At 43.5% G+C, this 19,082-nt stretch overlaps 1 protein-coding gene across 1 annotated transcript in view; it reads left to right on the forward strand.

Annotated features, from left to right (window-relative positions):
• The window catches only part of FOXO1 (forkhead box O1), a 96,682-nt gene extending 78,782 nt beyond the window's left edge, over window positions 1-17,900 (forward strand). Inside the window, exons 2-3 of the mRNA XM_066234275.1 lie at window positions 12,904-14,259; window positions 14,712-17,900. Coding sequence (XP_066090372.1) covers window positions 12,904-14,241 — 1,338 coding nt within the window. The 3' untranslated portion in view covers window positions 14,242-14,259; window positions 14,712-17,900. The remainder of the gene's footprint in view (window positions 1-12,903; window positions 14,260-14,711) is intronic.
• Window positions 17,901-19,082: the final 1,182 nt, after the last annotated feature.

Consider the following 19,082-nt stretch of genomic DNA (forward strand, 5'->3'; position numbering starts at 1 on the left):
CAACTTCTAGAAAACCTTGCTTTTGTTCCTGAATATCAAGACTTTCTAAAAGATTTCTCTAATATTCTTGAAATTATCAGCATCTTTTACATTTTTTAAATATGCATGTGTAGTTTCCAAACATATTCTCATTTAATCTTCACACTGCTCCAGTGGGTTATGTGATGGGGAGGTGGACATCACCTGACTTGCTCCAATTCACATATGGAATAAATTACCTTGGACAGAGTACAAGACCTTGACTTCTGGGAAGATCCTCATACCATATTGGCAAATACATGTTTTTAAGAAAGTGGAGAAAAGGCAACCTGAATATACTAATGTACATATCGTGGTAGAAATTATAGCTGGGGTTCAGAGTATCCTTGAAAGCAGTAGCTTGGAAGAGATACAAGCATTTGTACTGTGTGCAAGAATCCATTTGTATTGTGTGCATTTAAAAATGATATTCGTAACTACCAAAAGTAGCTGTGAGGTTATTATCTGTGAGGACTTAAAACATAGTTTTGTACTTTTAATTTTGGGCTACACTATTATTGATGTTTCCGAAGAGGACATGAGTTCAAACTGTAGCATTAGGCTAAAAAGTTTAACACAAGGGAAATTTTCCAGATGGTAAGGTTTGCTAATCACTCAAGTAAGGATCCTTTTTGTCTTGACTTTGCCTCTTCTCTCTGGACTGTGGACTAGCCTAGCCTAGCCTAGCCTAGCCCTGGGGCTGAGCTCAAAGATAACGAAAACCAGTGGCTTCATAGTGGGATGTACCCAGGTCATCGAAATCTGGTTCCAGGGCTGACTCAGCTTGGAGCCTTCCAGCATACTCTGAGCCCAGGAAGGATCTCGGTGGGAAGCACATTTCTCCCATGGTGGCCTTAGTCTTGACTGGAGACCTGATTTAGGCTTCAAGTCCTGGTGGGCAACATTAGCATAAGTGACTTCCTTCTGGTACAGTGTCAGTGACAACACGGGAGTTGAGACGGACGCTTCTCAGGCTGCTTTTCTGTTCAGTGGGTGCAGATTTCTCAGACAGGTGGAGATGCTGCTCCCAGTGCTGACCCTGGGGAGGAAAATGGTCTCACAAATAGGCACAGCACTGCACTGTGGGGGGCCGTGGACAAACGGTGCTAGTGAAGTTAATCACAGGCCTCTGGTGTAGAGGTCTGTGCTGGTAGGGAGGTGTGGTTTAGCATGAACACATGGAAGACCTCGAGGGTCATGATATTTGTAGGCTTTTACGTAACTTAAGGAAAGCTGAGTTCCTGAAACATTTCTTTGGGGTTCTCTTGGAGTCGCTGAAGTGGGCTCCTGGTGGTGCTGAAAGAGTCTTAGCTGTTTGGAATGAAGGTGTGGGAAGTAGCGCTGTTACAAGCATAGCCATTGTATTGCACTTAGCCTCATTACGTATTTCATAGGTGGATACTGTCTGAACTGCCTTTTTTACAAACTGAAGGTTTGTGGCCACCCTGCATTGGGCAAGTCTATTGGTGCCATTTCCCCAACAGGTTCAGATAGTATTTTTTAGCAATAAAGTATTTTAAATTTAAGGTATGTACATTTTTTAGCCATAATGGTATTTCACACTTAATAGTATAGGGTAAACATAGCTTTTAACTTTTGTGTGCACTGGGAAATAAGAAATTGTTGTTACTCACCTTATTGTGAATTTGCTTTATATGGTGGTTTGGGTCAGCCAGTGAGTTTTTATAGCTAATTGACTTGGGACCAGCTCTTAAGAATTTTTGGTAGGTAGCCACAAAACAGTATATACTAAGCAGCCACAAATCATTGTTGCATTAGGCTCCTTAGGCAGAAAAATGGGCAAACGAATTGGTTTTAAGATTCTGTATAACTAGGAAAACTACATAGCAAATATAAGTAATTTAGAGCATTATGGTTTTATTGCAATTTACTGTTCTTTTTGTATTCTGGATTTATTGTATTTGAGTTCCAAAACAGAAAACACACATAAACCTAGATTGTACTTTTTAATTCTGTTGACTAAGTGTAGCAGTTCTTGGTAAATAGATGATGCATTCAGTAGATTCATTTCCCCTAGATTTTCCAGACAGCATATTTAGGATAAAAACCAATTCTGGATGGTACATCCTAAAGCGAGGAGATAATTCTAGAGATTTTAGGCTAAGTTTCAGTGTTCTTGCCTTTGAATTTATATTCATGAAGGCTTTTTTTTGTTTTTTATAAATAGTTTGGACACACACCATGAGTAATATTTATCTAATATGAACAGGTTTAATGGGCTCATCACTAACTCTGACAAAATACTTTAAAATTCATTTTAGTCCTCCAGTAACTTTAGAAAATGTTAAAATTGATCAAACTATTGCTGTGATACTAAGGTTTTTTTATATTAAGTGAGAGGCGGGGAGGCAGAGAGACAGACTCGTATACGCGCCCTGACTGGGATTCCCCCAGCAAGCCTGCTACAGGGCGATGCTCTGGCCGTCTGGGGCACTGCTCCATTGCTCAACAGCTGAGCTATTTTAGTGTCTGAGGCAGAGGCCATGGAACCATCCTCAGAGCCCAGAGCCAACTTGTTCCAACCAACCCATGGCTGTGGAAGGGGAATAGAGAGAGAGAAGGAGGAAGGGGAGGGGCGGAGAAGCAGATTGTTGCTTCTCCTGTGTGCTCTGACTGGGAATTGAACCCGAGACTTCCACACACCAGGCCAATGCTGTACCGCTGAGCCATCTAGCCAGGGCCTAAGTTTTATTTTATGCCTAATTTAAGTTCTTCATCAGAAGAGAATAAATTCTATTCTGTTTGTTTTTTATTTTGTTTTCATTCGTTCTTCTGATAGCCAACTACATAAGATAGTTAATTGCATTATAAAGAGGTGCATTTGTAGAGCCATTGAATATTAAGAGAAATGGGATGACCTGTAAAATAGGCAAAGATTTTCATTAGGAAACATCAGACTCATTTCAGGAATAAATGGCCTCTTATTACTTTGTTATAGTGGAGCCCTATGTGTGTGAGATAGTCATAAGGCTAGGGCAGCAGAAGTCTGCATCTAGGCTGTTAATTCAATAGAAGTTTCAGCCTGACCAGGTGGTGGCACAGTGGATAGAGCGTCAGACTGGGGCGCAGAGGACCCAGGTTCGAAACACCTAGGTCGCCAGCTTGAGCGCGGACTTATCTGGCTTGAGCCCAAGTTCGCTGGCTTGAGCAAGGGGTCACTCGCTCTGCTATAGCCCCCTCCCCCAGTCAAGGTACATATGAGAAAGCAATCAATGACCAACTAAGGATACTAAGGAGCTGCAATGAAGAATTGATACTTCTCATCTCTCTCTCTTCCTGCCTATCTCTATCTGTCCCTCTCTCCATCCCTGTTACTAAAAAGAAAAAAAAAGTTCCAGAAAGGATAGACTGCTTTGGGTCACCAGACTGGCAGGGCAGGGAGTTGTGCTCTGTTCTATGGACTTGGCAATGGCTGGTCTATCTACTACCTGGACCTTATTAGCCAGGCTTGATGACACTCATTGTAGAATTGGCCTTGTTGGCTTGTACGGCAACATCAGGCCCAAGTGTATGACGACATGAAGAGGTCTGGTTCCAGAGTTAAACAGGGGTGGGCATTAGCAACTCGTGTGGAGGTTATAGCAGGAAAATGATTAAGACAAGTGACTCATGCATGATGTGGAAGAAAGGAAGATGCTTGTATCAAAGGTTTCTACCTCGCCTGGATTGTCTGGGGTTTTGTCTCTTAGGTTCCTTGTTTCTGACAGTGTCTAAAGCACATGGCATTAAATGGTGTAGGAAAGACTTCCACTTTTACATTTTGAAAATTAAGGACTTTGCCCTTACTTTTATAAAATAGTGACATTTTTTGAAATGGGCTTTTCCTGTAGGACATAGCAAGGGAAATCACTGCTTTTACAATTATGACCTGAGAAGCAAAAGCTTGGGATAGTTTAGTATCGTTAAGTGAATTCTCTGTTTCATTCTTCCAAGGTTTTTTCCTTAAATCCTATGTGTACGAGTTTATTGGCTGATATGTGACTCTGAGACATTTAGGCTTTGGACTGATCTGAGAGTTAATTCCAGATCAGGCTGTGGAGCACAGGATTGCTTTCCTTGCAGGGTTTCCTACTTGCTCCTCCTTCTAGGGGAAGTGTTTGTATCCTACTTCCACAGTCCTGTTTATTTCTTACTCACCTTTTTATTAAACATTTTTTGCTACAGTATGTTTCTGAAATCCCCCACCTCTTGAGGGTTCTTTGTGAAGTAAATGGTGGTGGATAACTAGTGTGTGAGAAGAGATGAGAGGTAACTATGTTCGAATAATAATTGCTGTTCTGGATATGATATAGTCAGTCAGTTGGTATAACTCCCTCTGGAGTAGCTTTTTGGACACACATGTATTCTAGCATAAGTCTCCCCAAAAGTTCATAGAACATGCTAGTTAACCATCAGATTTTTAAATTTAAAAGCATAAGAGGAGAAAACATTTGTGTGTGTGTGTGTGTGTGTGTGTGAGAGAGAGAGAGAGAGAGAGAGAGAGAGAGAGAGAGAGAGGGGATTGCCGCTCAGTTGCGAGGACATAGAAGCAAGCCTGAGGAAGGGTTTTTAATCCAGTTGTAACCATTCATGATGGCTTAAAAATTCCTGTTTACATATCCCTTTACTTTCTGTCCCTAAGTAATCAGCCTTTATTTCCGCAGCTTTGTGCTAGGTTATGGGCACTTTCCATAGTGGTGATGCCCTTCACACCCTCATGGTCCTGTAACACTCTTCTCTTTCATGGATGTCAAGACTGAGCTTGAGTGAGAGCAAACAGCTCCCGTAGAGTGGCCCACAGTCAGTCTGGTCTTGGCTCTACCTCAACAGAAAAGTTACGTTTGTCTTCTTGGTGTACTATTTTACATAATCTCCCACTTTTTTTTTTTTTAAGTAGAAGCTGCTTTAATATATTATCCTTCCTTTGGAATGATCTGAGTCAGAGATAAAACTCTATTATATCTATCTCTCTATCTACCCACCCACCCACCCACCCACCCACCCACCCACTAGGGAGCTATAGCTAAGATTTGGCTTGGTATGACATTGCCTTTTTTTTTTTTTTTTTTTAATTTAGAGAGAAAGAGAGATAGGAAGTGAGAGAGATGAGAAGCATCAACTCGTAGTTGTGGCATTTTAGTTGTTCATTGGCTCTCTCATATTGTATATGCAAGCCAGGGATCGCATTGCATATTCTTGATTCTACTTTTACATTCTTCTAGGAATAAAGCCCCATGTGGTTCTGCTTTTTTGTAAATGAACACATAAGCTTTCCATCTGCATTTTAATCTTTCTGAACTCTGTCTTTCCTAATATAAAATAAGGGTGTTAGGCCGGATCTCTGGTGGGCAAACTGCAGCTCACGAGCCACATGTGGCTGTTTGGCCCCTTGAGTGTGGCTCTTTCACAAAATACCACGTGCAGGCGCTACCTCGATAAGGAAGGTACCTACCTATATAGTTTACGTTTAAAAAATTTGGCTCTCAAAAGAAATTTCAATTGTTGTACTGTTGATATTGGGCTCTGTTGACTAGTGAGTTTGCCGACCACTGGGCCAGATGACCTTCCCAGTGCCTTCCTGCTTGAGAGTCCTCTGTCTGTCATCCGGGATTACTGGAGAAGCCTGAGTCCTCAGTGCAATTATGGGGGAGACTGGCCTTTTGGAACAGTTGATGTTTAGGCTAGAATGATAGGTTTCTGGGAAATGAAATCCACGTTATGTGTAAGTCCACGTTATGTGTAAATCCACGTTATGTGTAAAATACCAAATTTTACAACACTTTAAAGATGAATTTATAGGCTATAGTGATAATGTGTGTCCCTTGATATCACTTGTAAGAAGAACTATTGGCAAAAGGTCACATTTTCTGTTTGCAAGCAAAATGGATTATTTTGCAAAGTTATTTTGTTAGCAACTCTAATGGGAATTCTTTTGAATAGAGACTATTCTTACTTTCTCCTTGGTTTGTTTTCCCTTGTAGAAGTGCAGGAAGAGATGGTGTGAAAGAGGAAGCAGGAAGAGGGAGGAAAGTTCATATTGGGCAGCCGCAAAACAATCACACACATTGACAAAGTTCACAGAAATTAGAGAAAATACTTTTGGAAAAGTCTAGTTTATCTAGCATTTTGAAAGAATTTCTAGAATCTCTAGAACAACAAATTCATTTAGTCATGTGTTCCAGTGTCTTGGAAATTCTCTTGTTTGACTTGGTGACTGGTGCTCACACCCACACTCTCCCAGAGCGACAGCAGCTTCAGGCCATTGTGGCCTCTGGGGGCCTTTCCATTCTCCTTGTGGGTCCCCACAGCCTCCTTATACAGGCTTTCCTCAGGGCGACATTCACTTCTGAAATTCACACTTCAGCTGCTACCACAAAGAATAACCATTAGAATTAAAGCAAATTGTGTTTTTAAAATTTATTACCCACTGAGTCAGAAAATGAGTTTTGTAAACTAGTGTTTGTAAATAGAACTGTTTCTACTCCCACAAGACGTACACCTTAGTCCTCTAAACCTTGGTGAAGGCAAGGAGCTGGTTTCCCCGCTGGTGGGGGTAGCGTGCGGGGCGCGCAAAGCTTGGTCTCAGTCCTTGCTGGGCAGTTTGATGTTCTGAGCCTGAGTTTTCCTTTTTATGAAACTGAGCCAATAACACCTGTCTTCCAGGGGGCTCCTCCAGGGATGGAATGAGATGATATATTAAAAGTAGTTTATAAACTGTGAAGTAATATAGATATAAAGGGTGAAGGCCGAGGGTCCTTGAACAGGTTGTGTTCAGGTGCTGGTTTGGTTTGGTTTGGTTTTGGTTAAACACGGAGACCGGAGCGCAGCAGTGATGGGTGGGAAGGGCCAGGTCTGAGAGGCCCAGATACCCACGGGCAGCTATGGGACAGGCTAGATCAAAAGATAGGCCTGGTTATAGCTCCGATCAAAAGATAGAGTTCAGGAAGGCAGGGGTCCAGGGATACCCAGGATAATGAGAAGTGTCAGAGCAGGGGAGGAGAAGAGATAGGCAAATCTAGGGCTAGACCAGGCCATTTCTACAATCCAGGATGGGGGGGGGGGGGAGAATTTGCTAGACTTGACTCTGGGGTTGTTTTTGTACCCTTGGTTTTCTTTGTTGAGGCTTCTGGTCTACTAGCAGTTGACAGTAATAGGCTAGTGGTCTTAAATGTGTTTATATAAATTATTACCCTTTGTATATTACATTGTTCATTCATACTATACCAATATAGTGAGTATTTTATTTAACATTTGCAAATGTAAACTTTTAAAAAATGAGATATAAAGTAAATGAAAGGTATAAAGATTTCTTTTTAAACTTTAATGGCTTGTCTGATTATTGCTTTAGACAGTGGTGGGTGCGAAGACCATCCTGGGGAGGGCAGTTCTGTCTGGTTCCTCCAGGGTCTCCAGGGGTCACCTTCTTCTTCAGCCGTAACTGTCCCCTTAGAGATGCCAGACTGTGGCCTGTTGAAGTAGCCTGGCTCTAATACCTGCCAGTTCTTCCCTATAAAACGTTGGCTGCATCCAGAGAGCCCACAGCTGTGTGTGATATCCACACGCAAGGCTTGGTGGCAGCTCCTTAGAAAGACGTGAGTGTTCTGATGGCACCGAGCAGCGTGTTCACAGACCAGCTCTAGTACCTGAATTTCTATGTTAATACTTGTGCACCGCATCTGAGATACTGTCTAGTGCAGAAGTGCTTTTCAGCTGCCAGTTCACTGTTTTAATTCTTACCTCTAAACTGGTCTCTTTTCTAGTTACTAACAGTAAAAGCCTATACTAGTAGAAACAGCAAGGTATGGTTATAAAGAAATTATACTAATGTTTATAATATTAACCAATCTCTAGAATATAGGCATGTTATTTTATAGATGCCATCATGCTAATAATAAGAACTAATATTGACTGAGGTAAGCACTTAACTTGTGTTATCTCACTTATCTTCACCACAGCCCTGTAAATGTAAGACCTGTTAATCCATCCAGCAGATAACTTGAGTACCGCCTTGGTGTTGGAGCTGGGAGAGTACATTGTGCAAGAAGACAGACCAGGTCCCTGAGCTCATGCAGCTTATAGTATAGTGGGGAGCCAGACATGTCCCAAGGGACCAGATATAGCAGAATCATAATTGTGGTGAGTAGACAAGGTCCTGTGTTAGAGAGCTGCAAGATGGGTTGGGGTTATCAGGAAATGCTTCCGGAAGGAAGGGACACTTGAGCTGAGACCAAAATTGGGGGTGTAGGGGGAGGTAGGTTTGTGATTTGGGTGGGAAAAGTCGATGCTCCTGGATAGTCCTTTGTGAATCAGTTTCTGTCTTGACTGTGTATTTAGGTGGACTTGTTCTTTCCCTAGGTAGATCATAAAACACCTAGAGGGGAGAAATCTATATCTAATTCCTTCTTTTGTCCTTTGCTGCACGTAGCAGAAAATAGGTCCCAATAAATGTTACTTGGCATGAATTGGTCCATGGATGGGTGGATGGATGGGTAAAAGGTGTATAAGACATTACATATTCCTTCTAATGTTTTTGAGATGTTAATCAGCAAACAGTCATTGACTGTATGTATCTTGGGTGTAGAGCATGTTAGGGAATTTGAAATTAGGAAATAAAAACAAACTTTAGCCTCTTGCCCTTTAAAGAGCTAGGAATCCAGCCTACAGAGCACATAAAACAGAACACCTGAGAGTTAGAAACAGCCAGCAGAGCAAGTTGAACAAGCAGTGCATACCGTGTCCAGGATGGCCCCCACCGATGTGAACCCTGGAGTTGATTGGACCAGGCTTCCTGAGAAGAGTGAACTGCACTGCTTGGGGTGGCCAGGCGTGAAGATGGCAGGGTCGAGTCGGGGAGCAGGTTGCAGAGGGGGAGGTACGTTCATGGGGAAAAAAGCCAGCCCTGCATTTGCAGAAAGCCAGGGGTGCAGAGAAGTACAGCTAGTGGAGAGGACATTTCTTTAATGGCGTCATGCAGAAACTCAGGATTTGGGGTAAGTGCTTTGCAGTTGGTGAGTTCTCTGACCTCACACCCTGCCTCTTTCTTCACATACTAGTTAGTTGCCATTGTTCGAGAGCTGACTCGCTCAGAGCACCTGCGGTGCCTGTAGTTGCTGCGCGGCTCCATGGACAGACCATGCTTTCCTCTGCCTTGACCACTCTGGGCAGAGGCTTACAGACATAACATCGTTAAAGAGCAACACATATTCTTACAAGATTTACCTATTCTGCACCCCCACTGCCCATCCCCCTGGAAATCCTAGCTGCTTTAGTGTCCTGCCGGCTGTGTGAAAAACAGGAATTTATGTAACAAGCCCTACACAGAAAATCTTTTCCTGATCGGAAATTTTTTTTTTAATTGTTGGCAGAGTTAAGAGACAGCTCTGTTACTCAAAGAGTGACCTCAAATGTCCTCTTAGAAAAATATGTGGTATGATGTTTTGATAAGTAAGGACTTCTGTGGGACCTTTTTGTTTTTTTAAGTCTTAATGACTGAGTTAATGTATGTCTCATTTGTATTGGTGAATGCTTTCTGATTTTTTTTGTGTGTGTGTGACAGAGACAGAGAGAGGAGAGAGAGGGACCAGACAGACAGGAAGGGAGAGAGATGGATGAGAAGCATCAATTCTTCATTGCGGCCCCTTAGTCTCAGTTCATAGATTGCTTTCTCATATGTGCCTTGACTGGAGGGCTACAGCAGAGCGAGTGACCCCTTGGTCAAGCCAGCGACCTTTGGGCTCAAGGTAGCGACCATGGGGTCATGTCTATGACCCTGCGCTCAAGCCGGTGACCTCAGGGTCTCAAACCTGGGTCCTCTGCCTCCCAGTCCGATGCTCTGTCCACTGCATCACCACCTGGTCAGGCTGCTTTCTGAATTTTTAAAAAATATGTCATTGTCGTGTATTCTGCAGTCATATTTAAACTGTCCCCCTGTTTCATTTGCAAATGATCTAATCTAATTATAAATGTGGAGGAGCGGCGCCAACCCGGTCCCCCAGTCAGTGAACACAGTCCGGAAGCTACTACTCAGGAGGGTCTTTCCCCTTTATCACTAACTAACTGTGACAGGGACAGAAGTCAAGCTTCCTTTTTCTTCATTGTATGTTATCTGTGTGTCTGCTGTGTTCAAACAACAAGGTAGTCATGCTGGAATAGTGTATAAATGCCCAGACTTTCACCATGTAGAACGTGCCACAGGGTCCGAGTACTAGGCTCCACTGTGGCCTAACCCGGGACAGGCTGGCTTCTCTGAGGAGGAATCTGGAACTTGGTTTGCTGGTGTTTGTTGGCACTGCAGGTGAGGCTGTGTCTCTGGGCGAGCGCACACGTGCATTCAAGTAAAACCTTCCCATGAGGGAGTGTCCAGGTAGTGGACTAGGACATTAGAGAAATGCAGAGTGCATTCAAGTAAAACCTTCCCATGAGGGAGTGTCCACGTAGTGGACTAGGACATTAGAGAAATGCAGGGCTCTGCCTCTTTTAGGGAAGTCTTGAGTTTGGATAGATCCACAGGTGAGAAGGAAGAGGAAAGTCTTTAGAACAGAAGGAGCCTCCCTGTCAGGTGACACACCTGCCCAGCATTCAGGCTGAAGACCCCGTTGAGGGCCATGTCCGACCCGCACTCTGTGTGCCCTGGCAGAGGGCCTGTCACATAGCTGCTCTGTCACAATCTGTGGGTGGCATGTACTAGGTACAGTACAGAGGGTCAGAAGGCATTCTGAAATGTGGATTTCTCGGTTTTGACTGTCTGGCCTCATTCTGGCTTTTAAATCTCCTTTTAGAAAAGTGAGACCACCTTTTCTGCCTTCTTTTAATAAGAAAAACCTTGAGCTTATGGTTTGTGTTAGAGCTCTCTGGCCTTGTCCTGCCACACACAGGCTTTGTTCTGGCTCAACAATTGGTATGTCGATGGCATGAATTGTTGGCATTGTGACTGCATCCCTGGGTGACCGCAACTCCAGAGCCTTATGGTTAAAGAAAGGGGCCTCAGGTCCAGGGCTAGGTCCACTGAGCCTGGCACCCGCGTGGCAGAGGAAGCCGGGGAAGTCTGGGAGCCATGCACTCAGCCCTGCCCCCAGGGTTATCGGACTTGGAGAATCCCGCTCCTGGACGTCGGGTGGGGCCTTGATGGTGGACACTGCTCAGTGAGCGGGTAGTGAGTCTGCTGTGTGTCCTGTCCTGTGCTGCAGGCAGAATGCTGTGAGACAAGATCCTCTGTCTCAGGAGCCCACTGTCCCTTTGCTAAACGTCCCAGAGGCTCCAGCTGCTGGCAGTCCTGTGTGTCCCGTAGGGGAGTCAGATGGGGGCTTCCTTGTTTGCAGCCCAGCTTCACTTCCTGTGCTGGGATTGAGACTGTCTCCAGCCCCTTCATCAGTTGTTTAGAGTTGTGGGTTTGTATCTGAACTACCTGTCAGCTCCTACTCACACCCCAGGGAATAGGAGGATGGGAATGGGGCTCAGACGGATATGCGGTGTCCCAGACTTGGGATCTACTACATTCTTCTCAGTGGCTCTTACCATGACACCATTGAGCATTTTACATGCCATAACTCATTTAATTCGTATAACAGCTCAAGGGTCTATTATTTTCTGTTTTACATATGGGAAACCCAAGGCCCATAGGCGCCAAGCAATTTCTTTTTTTTTTTTGTATTTTTCTGAAGCTGGAAATGGGGAGAGACAGTCAGACAGACTCCCGCATGTGCCCGACCAGGATCCACCCGGCACGCCCACCAGGGGCAAAGCTCTACCCACCAGGGGGCGATGCTCTGCCCCTCCTGGGCGTCGCTCTGCCGCGACCAGAGCCACTCTAGCGCCTGGGGCAGAGGCCAAGGAGCCATCCCCAGCGCCCGGGCCATCTTTGCTCCAATGGAGCCTTGGCTGCGGGAGGGGAAGAGAGAGACAGAGAGGAAGGGGGTGGGTGGAGAAGCAAATGGGCGCTTCTCCTATGTGCCCTGGCCGGGAATCGAACCTGGGTCCCCCGCACGCCAGGCCGACGCTCTACCACTTAGCCAACCGGCCAGGGCACGCCAAGCAATTTCATGAGGTTATGTAGCCAGTGAGTAGTAGAGCTAATTGTCCTGGGGGTATCTGGGCACTGACAGTCATGGAGCTGTGCTCCGCAGGCTGAAGCCTCCGCTCTCTGTACTCTCCACCCCGTACTCCTTTCCAGGTTGGACAGAGAATAACTTTGGATTCAGTGTCCTTATTTTAGTTGGTACATTGTGCTATGGTTCTTTTGGGGAGGTGGGGGTGGCAAATAACACTTGAATTTAAAATTTTCTTCTTTTAAGGAGTCAATTCAACTTTCTAAAATAAAAGGAGATTCCATTTTTCCTTATATTGACCGGTATTTACCTAATGGACTTAAAGGGTGTAAATGAGTCTAAGTCTTAAACAGTTTAACAGTTTTCAGACTTTTAATTTTTGACCAAGAATATATGCTGCTTCATTTTTTTTTATAATCATGTGGGCCTAGAAGTGCAGAACTTCTCCCTGTAAGTAAATGGCATATGTGCAGTCTAAAGAGAATCGGCAGTAGTTTTATGGGTAAGAGAATGGAAAGAGGGTTTGATAGTGCTTTGTTAGGAAGTACTGTTTGCATTGCACTGTCTGTAACTAAACAAAATTCAAGTGGTTTCAAAACCGGTTCCTATAATATCTCTATAAAAGATAGTTACATAAACGGAGGTGTGTATAATGCATATTTAATTTTGTTCCCTTATTAAGATACAGATACTGTTTTTGAGATAAGATCCTATTTTGCCTGTACTTGTTTGGGCCCTTTTGTAGTGGGGTTCAGAACCACTATGACTGTATGGATTGGAATCTGTACTTCATATAATTGGAGAAGTACTTGTGTTTCTAACACGATGTTTTGCCTTACAGAATTCAATTCGTCATAATCTGTCCCTGCACAGCAAGTTCATCCGTGTGCAGAATGAAGGGACTGGGAAGAGTTCCTGGTGGACGCTCAACCCAGAGGGAGGCAAGAGCGGGAAGTCTCCCAGGAGAAGAGCTGCGTCCATGGACAACAACAGTAAATTTTCCAAGAGCCGAGGCCGAGCTGCCAAGAAAAAGGCCTCCCTCCAGTCCGGTCCGGAGGGTGCGGGGGACAGCCCAGGGTCTCAGTTCCCGAAGTGGCCCGCCAGCCCTGGCTCTCACAGCAATGATGACTTTGATAACTGGAGTACATTTCGCCCTCGTACTAGCTCAAATGCTAGTACTATTAGCGGGAGACTTTCCCCCATTATGACCGAACAGGATGATCTCGGAGACGGAGATGTGCATTCTATGGTGTACCCACCATCCGCTGCAAAGATGGCATCTACTCTACCCAGTCTGTCAGAGATAAGCAATCCCGAAAACATGGAAAACCTTTTGGATAATCTCAACCTCCTGTCATCACCAACGTCATTAACTGTTTCTACCCAGTCTTCACCTGGCACCATGATGCAGCAGACACCTTGCTACTCGTTTGCACCACCAAGCACCAGTTTGAATTCACTCAGCCCAAACTACCAAAAATATACCTATGGCCAATCCAGCCTGAGCCCTATGCCCCAGATGTCAATGCAAACACTTCAGGACAACAAATCGAGCTATGGAGGTCTGAATCAGTATAACTGTGCACCAGGACTCCTGAAGGAGTTACTCACTTCTGACTCTCCTCCTCATAATGACATCATGGCACCAGTTGATCCTGGGGTGGCCCAGCCTAACAGCCGGGTTCTTGGCCAGAATGTGTTGATGGGGCCTAATTCGGTCATGCCAACATATGGCAGCCAGGCATCTCATAACAAAATGATGAATCCCAGCTCCCATAGCCATCCTGGACATGCTCAGCCGGCCTCCGCAGTGAATGGGCGTGCCTTGCCCCACACAGTGAGCACCATGCCCCACAGCTCGGGCATGAGCCGCTTGGCTCCGGTGAAGACAGCTTTACAAGTGCCTCTGCCCCACCCTATGCAGATGAATGCCCTTGGGGGCTACTCCTCGGTGAGCAGCTGCAATGGCTATGGCAGAATGGGCATTCTCCACCAGGAAAAGCTCCCCAGTGACTTGGATGGCATGTTCATCGAACGCTTGGACTGTGACATGGAGTCCATCATTCGGAACGACCTCATGGATGGAGATACATTGGATTTTAATTTTGACAATGTGTTGCCCAACCAAAGCTTCCCGCACAGTGTCAAGACGACAACACACAGCTGGGTGTCAGGCTGAGAGTGAGTTAGTGAGCAGGTAAGATCACTCCAATATCAAAAGACCTGAAAACAAAACTTGAAAGAGAGGGACCGTGAGGACAGTGGCTCGCCATGCGTCTTCCATGGTTGGGACTTTTTTGATGTCAGTTGGCTGCCTCTTTCAGACACACCTTTTTGTCTTCATTCTTCACACTTTTTACAGCTTATACATTTTCCTTTTGAGTTTAAGCATGAGATCTTCCTGTAACTGCTTTTAAGATTTTCTTTTGATAGATGCTGTATCTTTTTAGTAGCACTTCAGTAAATGAATACATTGGTATAAATCAAATAAATCCCCCATTGAATGATTTCAGAGCTGTTTGAGAAAGTTCTGACCACTAACTCCCACCCCCACCCCAGTATGTCTGTAACTCTAATATGTTAAGTTGAACTGATTTTAATTTGGCTCTATTTTTATTGTGTGTATGTGTTTTTCCCCCCGCTCCTTAGGCTACACTTAAAAGTACTTCAGATCGTCTGACAGCAGGAACTGAGAGAAGTCCAAAGATGTCCTTCACCCCATCTTTTCGTTTTCTCGGAAAAATAAAAAGCCAACCAACCAAAAAAAAAAAAGAAGTTTTTTCTTTTCCTTTCGTCAGACTTGGCAGCGCAGACACTTTTCCTGTGCAGGATGTTTGCCCAGTGTTTGCAGTTATGTGCTGCTGTAGATAAGGACTGTGCCATTGGAAACTTCATCACAATCAAGTGCCAAACTCACCATATAACTGCAGAAAAGACTTCTGGATCCTGGTGTGCTTTCAAGTTTTGTATATAAGCAGTAGCTACAGAATTGTATTTGTGTGTATTTTGTTTTTTTAAATATCCATTTGATCCAAGGAAAGTTTATACTCTTTTTTGTAATACTGTGGTGGTCTCATGTCTTTGAGAAGTTAAACTTTTGTTTGTACTACCTGCGCTCTGCTGAACGGACGAATCACAGAGAACCCAGCTCTCCGTTCTGCACCTCCACTGAACAGCGTTGGACCTGTTCATGTTGCCACAAAATTCACATGAGAACCAGTAACCTGTTACCAATCTGCTGAATTAACAGACTTGTCAAACTCCTTTGGGAAAAAAAATCGAGTAAATGCCAGCCTTGTACAGGTCTTTTCTATTTTTTTTGTTTGTTTATTTTGTTACTTGCAAATTTGTACAAACATATAAATGGTTCAAATTTCCAGATAAATGATTTTTGATGTTACTGTTGGGACTTGAGATCATTTTTGGAATAGATATTGAACTGTAACGTTTTCTTAAAACTATAGTCTACTTTGTTACAGTATGCTTGTAAATTTGTGGAATCCCAGATACTTGACAGCATCCTTGATTTTTGTTTTGTATTCTAACTGGATTAGTACTAATTTTGTACATGCTTAACTGGTTTGTACACTTTGGGATGCTGCTGGGTGATGTTTCTGACTAATGCTAAAAGCATTGTAATTATTACTCAATATTTCTGGCCCACTTACGGCAGGAGAGTGCTGTATAGTTAAGGACATTCTGCGTTTCATGTTTAGGAGAACATGTTATGTTTTAATGTATGTATTTTAGAGAAATTACACCTGCTTCTGTTATTCTGTGAACTAAGTGTACTACAAAACATTGAGTGTCTGACAGGTGCCTTCTGCCTGTCATTGCAGTCACTCCTGGGGGTCCTTGGAATGTCTGTAGATCAGAATGGGACATCTGCATCTAAAACAGGACTCCTTTCTCCAGCGGGGGTTCTGATCAACAACCATGTTAAGTTGAGCTTCAGCTGGAGCTTTTTTTCATAACTCCTTGCTCCTGTTTTGGTCTTGATGGAGGTTGGTTTTACCACTGCCTTGAAGGGTTATGTGAACATTCAGTCCTTCATCCCTCTTTCCCTTCTGTCCTGCAGATTATATACTACACCATGGAAAGCAAGTCCAAAGGGGGGATTTAAAAATGGGACCTCAGTGATTTGTAGAATGCTTTGTGTTCATGAGTACAGATGACTACCAAATTGGGGCAATTAATTTGAGAATCAGCAAGCCAGCTGCTAGTTGTTTATTTGAATTCATTTCAAAAGCCTTTGCATAAGTTAAGGTTTCTTTAGCCTTTAGCAACCTGAACTATAATTCTGATCATTATGTATTCATACTTTACTGTTACCTGTAACTGACACACAAGTTAACTGGAGTTGTGTCCCACTGACAGCATTGGTATTTTCAAGCCATGTGGATGCCCGAAGTTAGCACAATAAAAGGCACCGCCGAACAAAAGTGTTCCTATTGCCTGCTTGAGAAAGCTCTCATTTCTATGTACTTAGCCCAGATCACATTTGCTTTGTCCTGTCTGAATTGCATCTCTGTTTGCTTGGTTTTTACTACATGTTTAACAAGAAAACAAGTGTCCCTGATCAGTTTCCTACAGGAGGCCAGCTCTATGGTAAGCTTCTCATTGTAATTTCTACAATTTTGAAAATTAAAAAACCACCTCTCACCATTTTCATTGTTGGCCACTCCAAAATCTGTCTGGTTTTAGAAATCCTAATGCCTCTCAGGAGTGCCTCCTGCGGGTGGAACGGAGCGTGTGGGTGCAGAGGGCTGGCATCTCTGCTTCCCCCGCCACCTGCCCTTCTCCTCCGTGAGCCTCGAGATGGCTACAGCCAACATCATGGTTAAATTCTTACCGCCTCATAGTGGGACTTTTAAAATGATGTTTCTTCCTCCCAAGTCTGTGTAAATATCTTTTTTTTTTTCCTTTCAAATTTTCCTTTGTGTTGAAATTCTGACCTAATCCTGGGCAGCCAGCTCTCTGAGGTACAGCTCCAGTGAAAGGCACCTTGTCTATTTTGCAAACATTGTGTGACCTCTGGTGATTCTTCTTCTGTATGAGTACCGACTTTCTGGAGTAATTACTGTAGTGTATCAGTTATTGTACATGATTGCTTTGTGAATTGTGCAAATGATATCACCTATGCAGCCTCGTTTGATTTATTGTCCCTGGTTTGTACTGTTATTAAAAGCATATTGTGTTATAGAGCTATTCAGATATTTTAAATATAAAGTATTGTTTCTGTAATATAGGTGTATGGAATATATTTAGGTAACAGACACATTACATGGAAAGTTCTGCTTTGACAAACTGACAAAATTAATTAGCAAATGTTCTATCCCAGCGAGCGGTAAATCATGGAACGTCCCAAGAAGAGAGGGACACTTAAAATGGAAACAGTTCTCCAGTCCAGTTTAGCCTTGTCCAACCACTGCGTCTGTGTTACCTGTCCTCCCGCCTCCCCACAAGTTTTATATTCAGCTCTTAAGAGTTCTTAATTTATAACTGACTTTTAAATGAGAACTTTCTCTTTTGATTTTAGTTTGGGAGTAATCATTCAGTAAAAGATAGTGTGGCTTATGCAGACAGCTGCGGGGTGTGACTCTTGGCCTCCTTGAGGGTGGTGCGCAGCCTGGCACTGTGGCCAGGTGTGGCCGTGTTGTCCTGTCAGTCACGCCCTCCTGCGTTTTGCTAGTTGAGTTTAGTAACAGTGTAGATTCCATGTTCCTGTCCAATGTTTTCTGAGAAGTGCCTGATGATGCTGATGTACTTAGAGACACAAGAACAATCTTCACTATTATTGTATAAAGCCATAAATGTACATAAATTATGTTTAAATGGTTTGGTGTCTTTTCTTTTCTAATTGTACAGAATAAGCTTTTTATTGGGATTTAAAAAACATGTTTTGCTATCATTTGAGTTAAACCTTGTTGGCCACAGTGCCATGGTTTATTCATATCTGTTATTTCCTTTGGAAAATGGGGAGAACAAATCTCCAATAAGACCATAGCTCCCTAGAGTTAAGAACAAGAAAATCCCTAAGATGAATGGCCCTGGAGTGTGTTTTACTTAGGATGTCTCAGAGCACAATTTGGTACAGTAATCACTATAGACCGCGCTGAAGGGAAAACACTGAAGAGGCAAGTTGGGAGGTGAGAGCTAGGAGGACACTGGGCAGCTGAGGGGCGTGAGGAATGGCTTTCAGAGGCCACATGTGTTCCTGTCACTGCTTCATGCACCTTGCTTTTAAGTGGTCGCAGGCTTGAGGTTTTATAGGTTTGCTGTTTTCACACAATGCCCTGAGGAATGAGCCAGGATTAGATTAATGATGATTAAAATGCATTTTTAAACTGGGATGAAGGTCATTCTCTCCTTGCTTGACTCTTTTACTGGGCAAGTAAGTGTCTAAATGAGTTGGAATAGCAACAAGGAGATACAGTACTGTCATGTTTATATGTTTAGACGCAGGAGGTCAGTCAGTCCAACTTTCACAGTTTTTTCCCCTTGCAGTAGTGGAACCCTTTCTTTAAAAGACATGATAGAATCTCAGAGTGTAGAACTGGGAAAAACAAATTTAAAAAGCCATCTATTTCCAGACCCTGCAGCTCATAACGTCAATGCAAAAAACTACTGATTTAGTCCAAATGCAGAAAAACACCTTGATTGTACTGCTAAAACAGGGGTTGGGAACCTATGGCTCACGAGCCAGATGTGGCTCTTTTGATGGCTGCATCTGGCTTGCAGACAAATCTTTAATAAAAAAAAAATAACGTTAAAAATTAAAACATTTTCATGTATTACAATCCATTCGTTTTCTACTGCTTATGTTCATGGTTGCAGGTGGCTAGAGCCAATCACAGCTGTCCTCTAGGACACCACCAAATTTTTATTGGATAATGCGTAACATATACGGGTCATTGTATGGCTCTTACGGAATTAGTATTTAAAATATGTGGTGTTCATGGCTCTCTCAGCCAAAAAGGTTCCCAGCCCCTGTGCTAGAACTCTCATAGTGCTCTTTGC

The sequence above is a fragment of the Saccopteryx bilineata genome, chromosome 6 (genome assembly GCF_036850765.1).
Source record: "Saccopteryx bilineata isolate mSacBil1 chromosome 6, mSacBil1_pri_phased_curated, whole genome shotgun sequence".
Taxonomy (NCBI): domain Eukaryota; kingdom Metazoa; phylum Chordata; class Mammalia; order Chiroptera; family Emballonuridae; genus Saccopteryx; species Saccopteryx bilineata.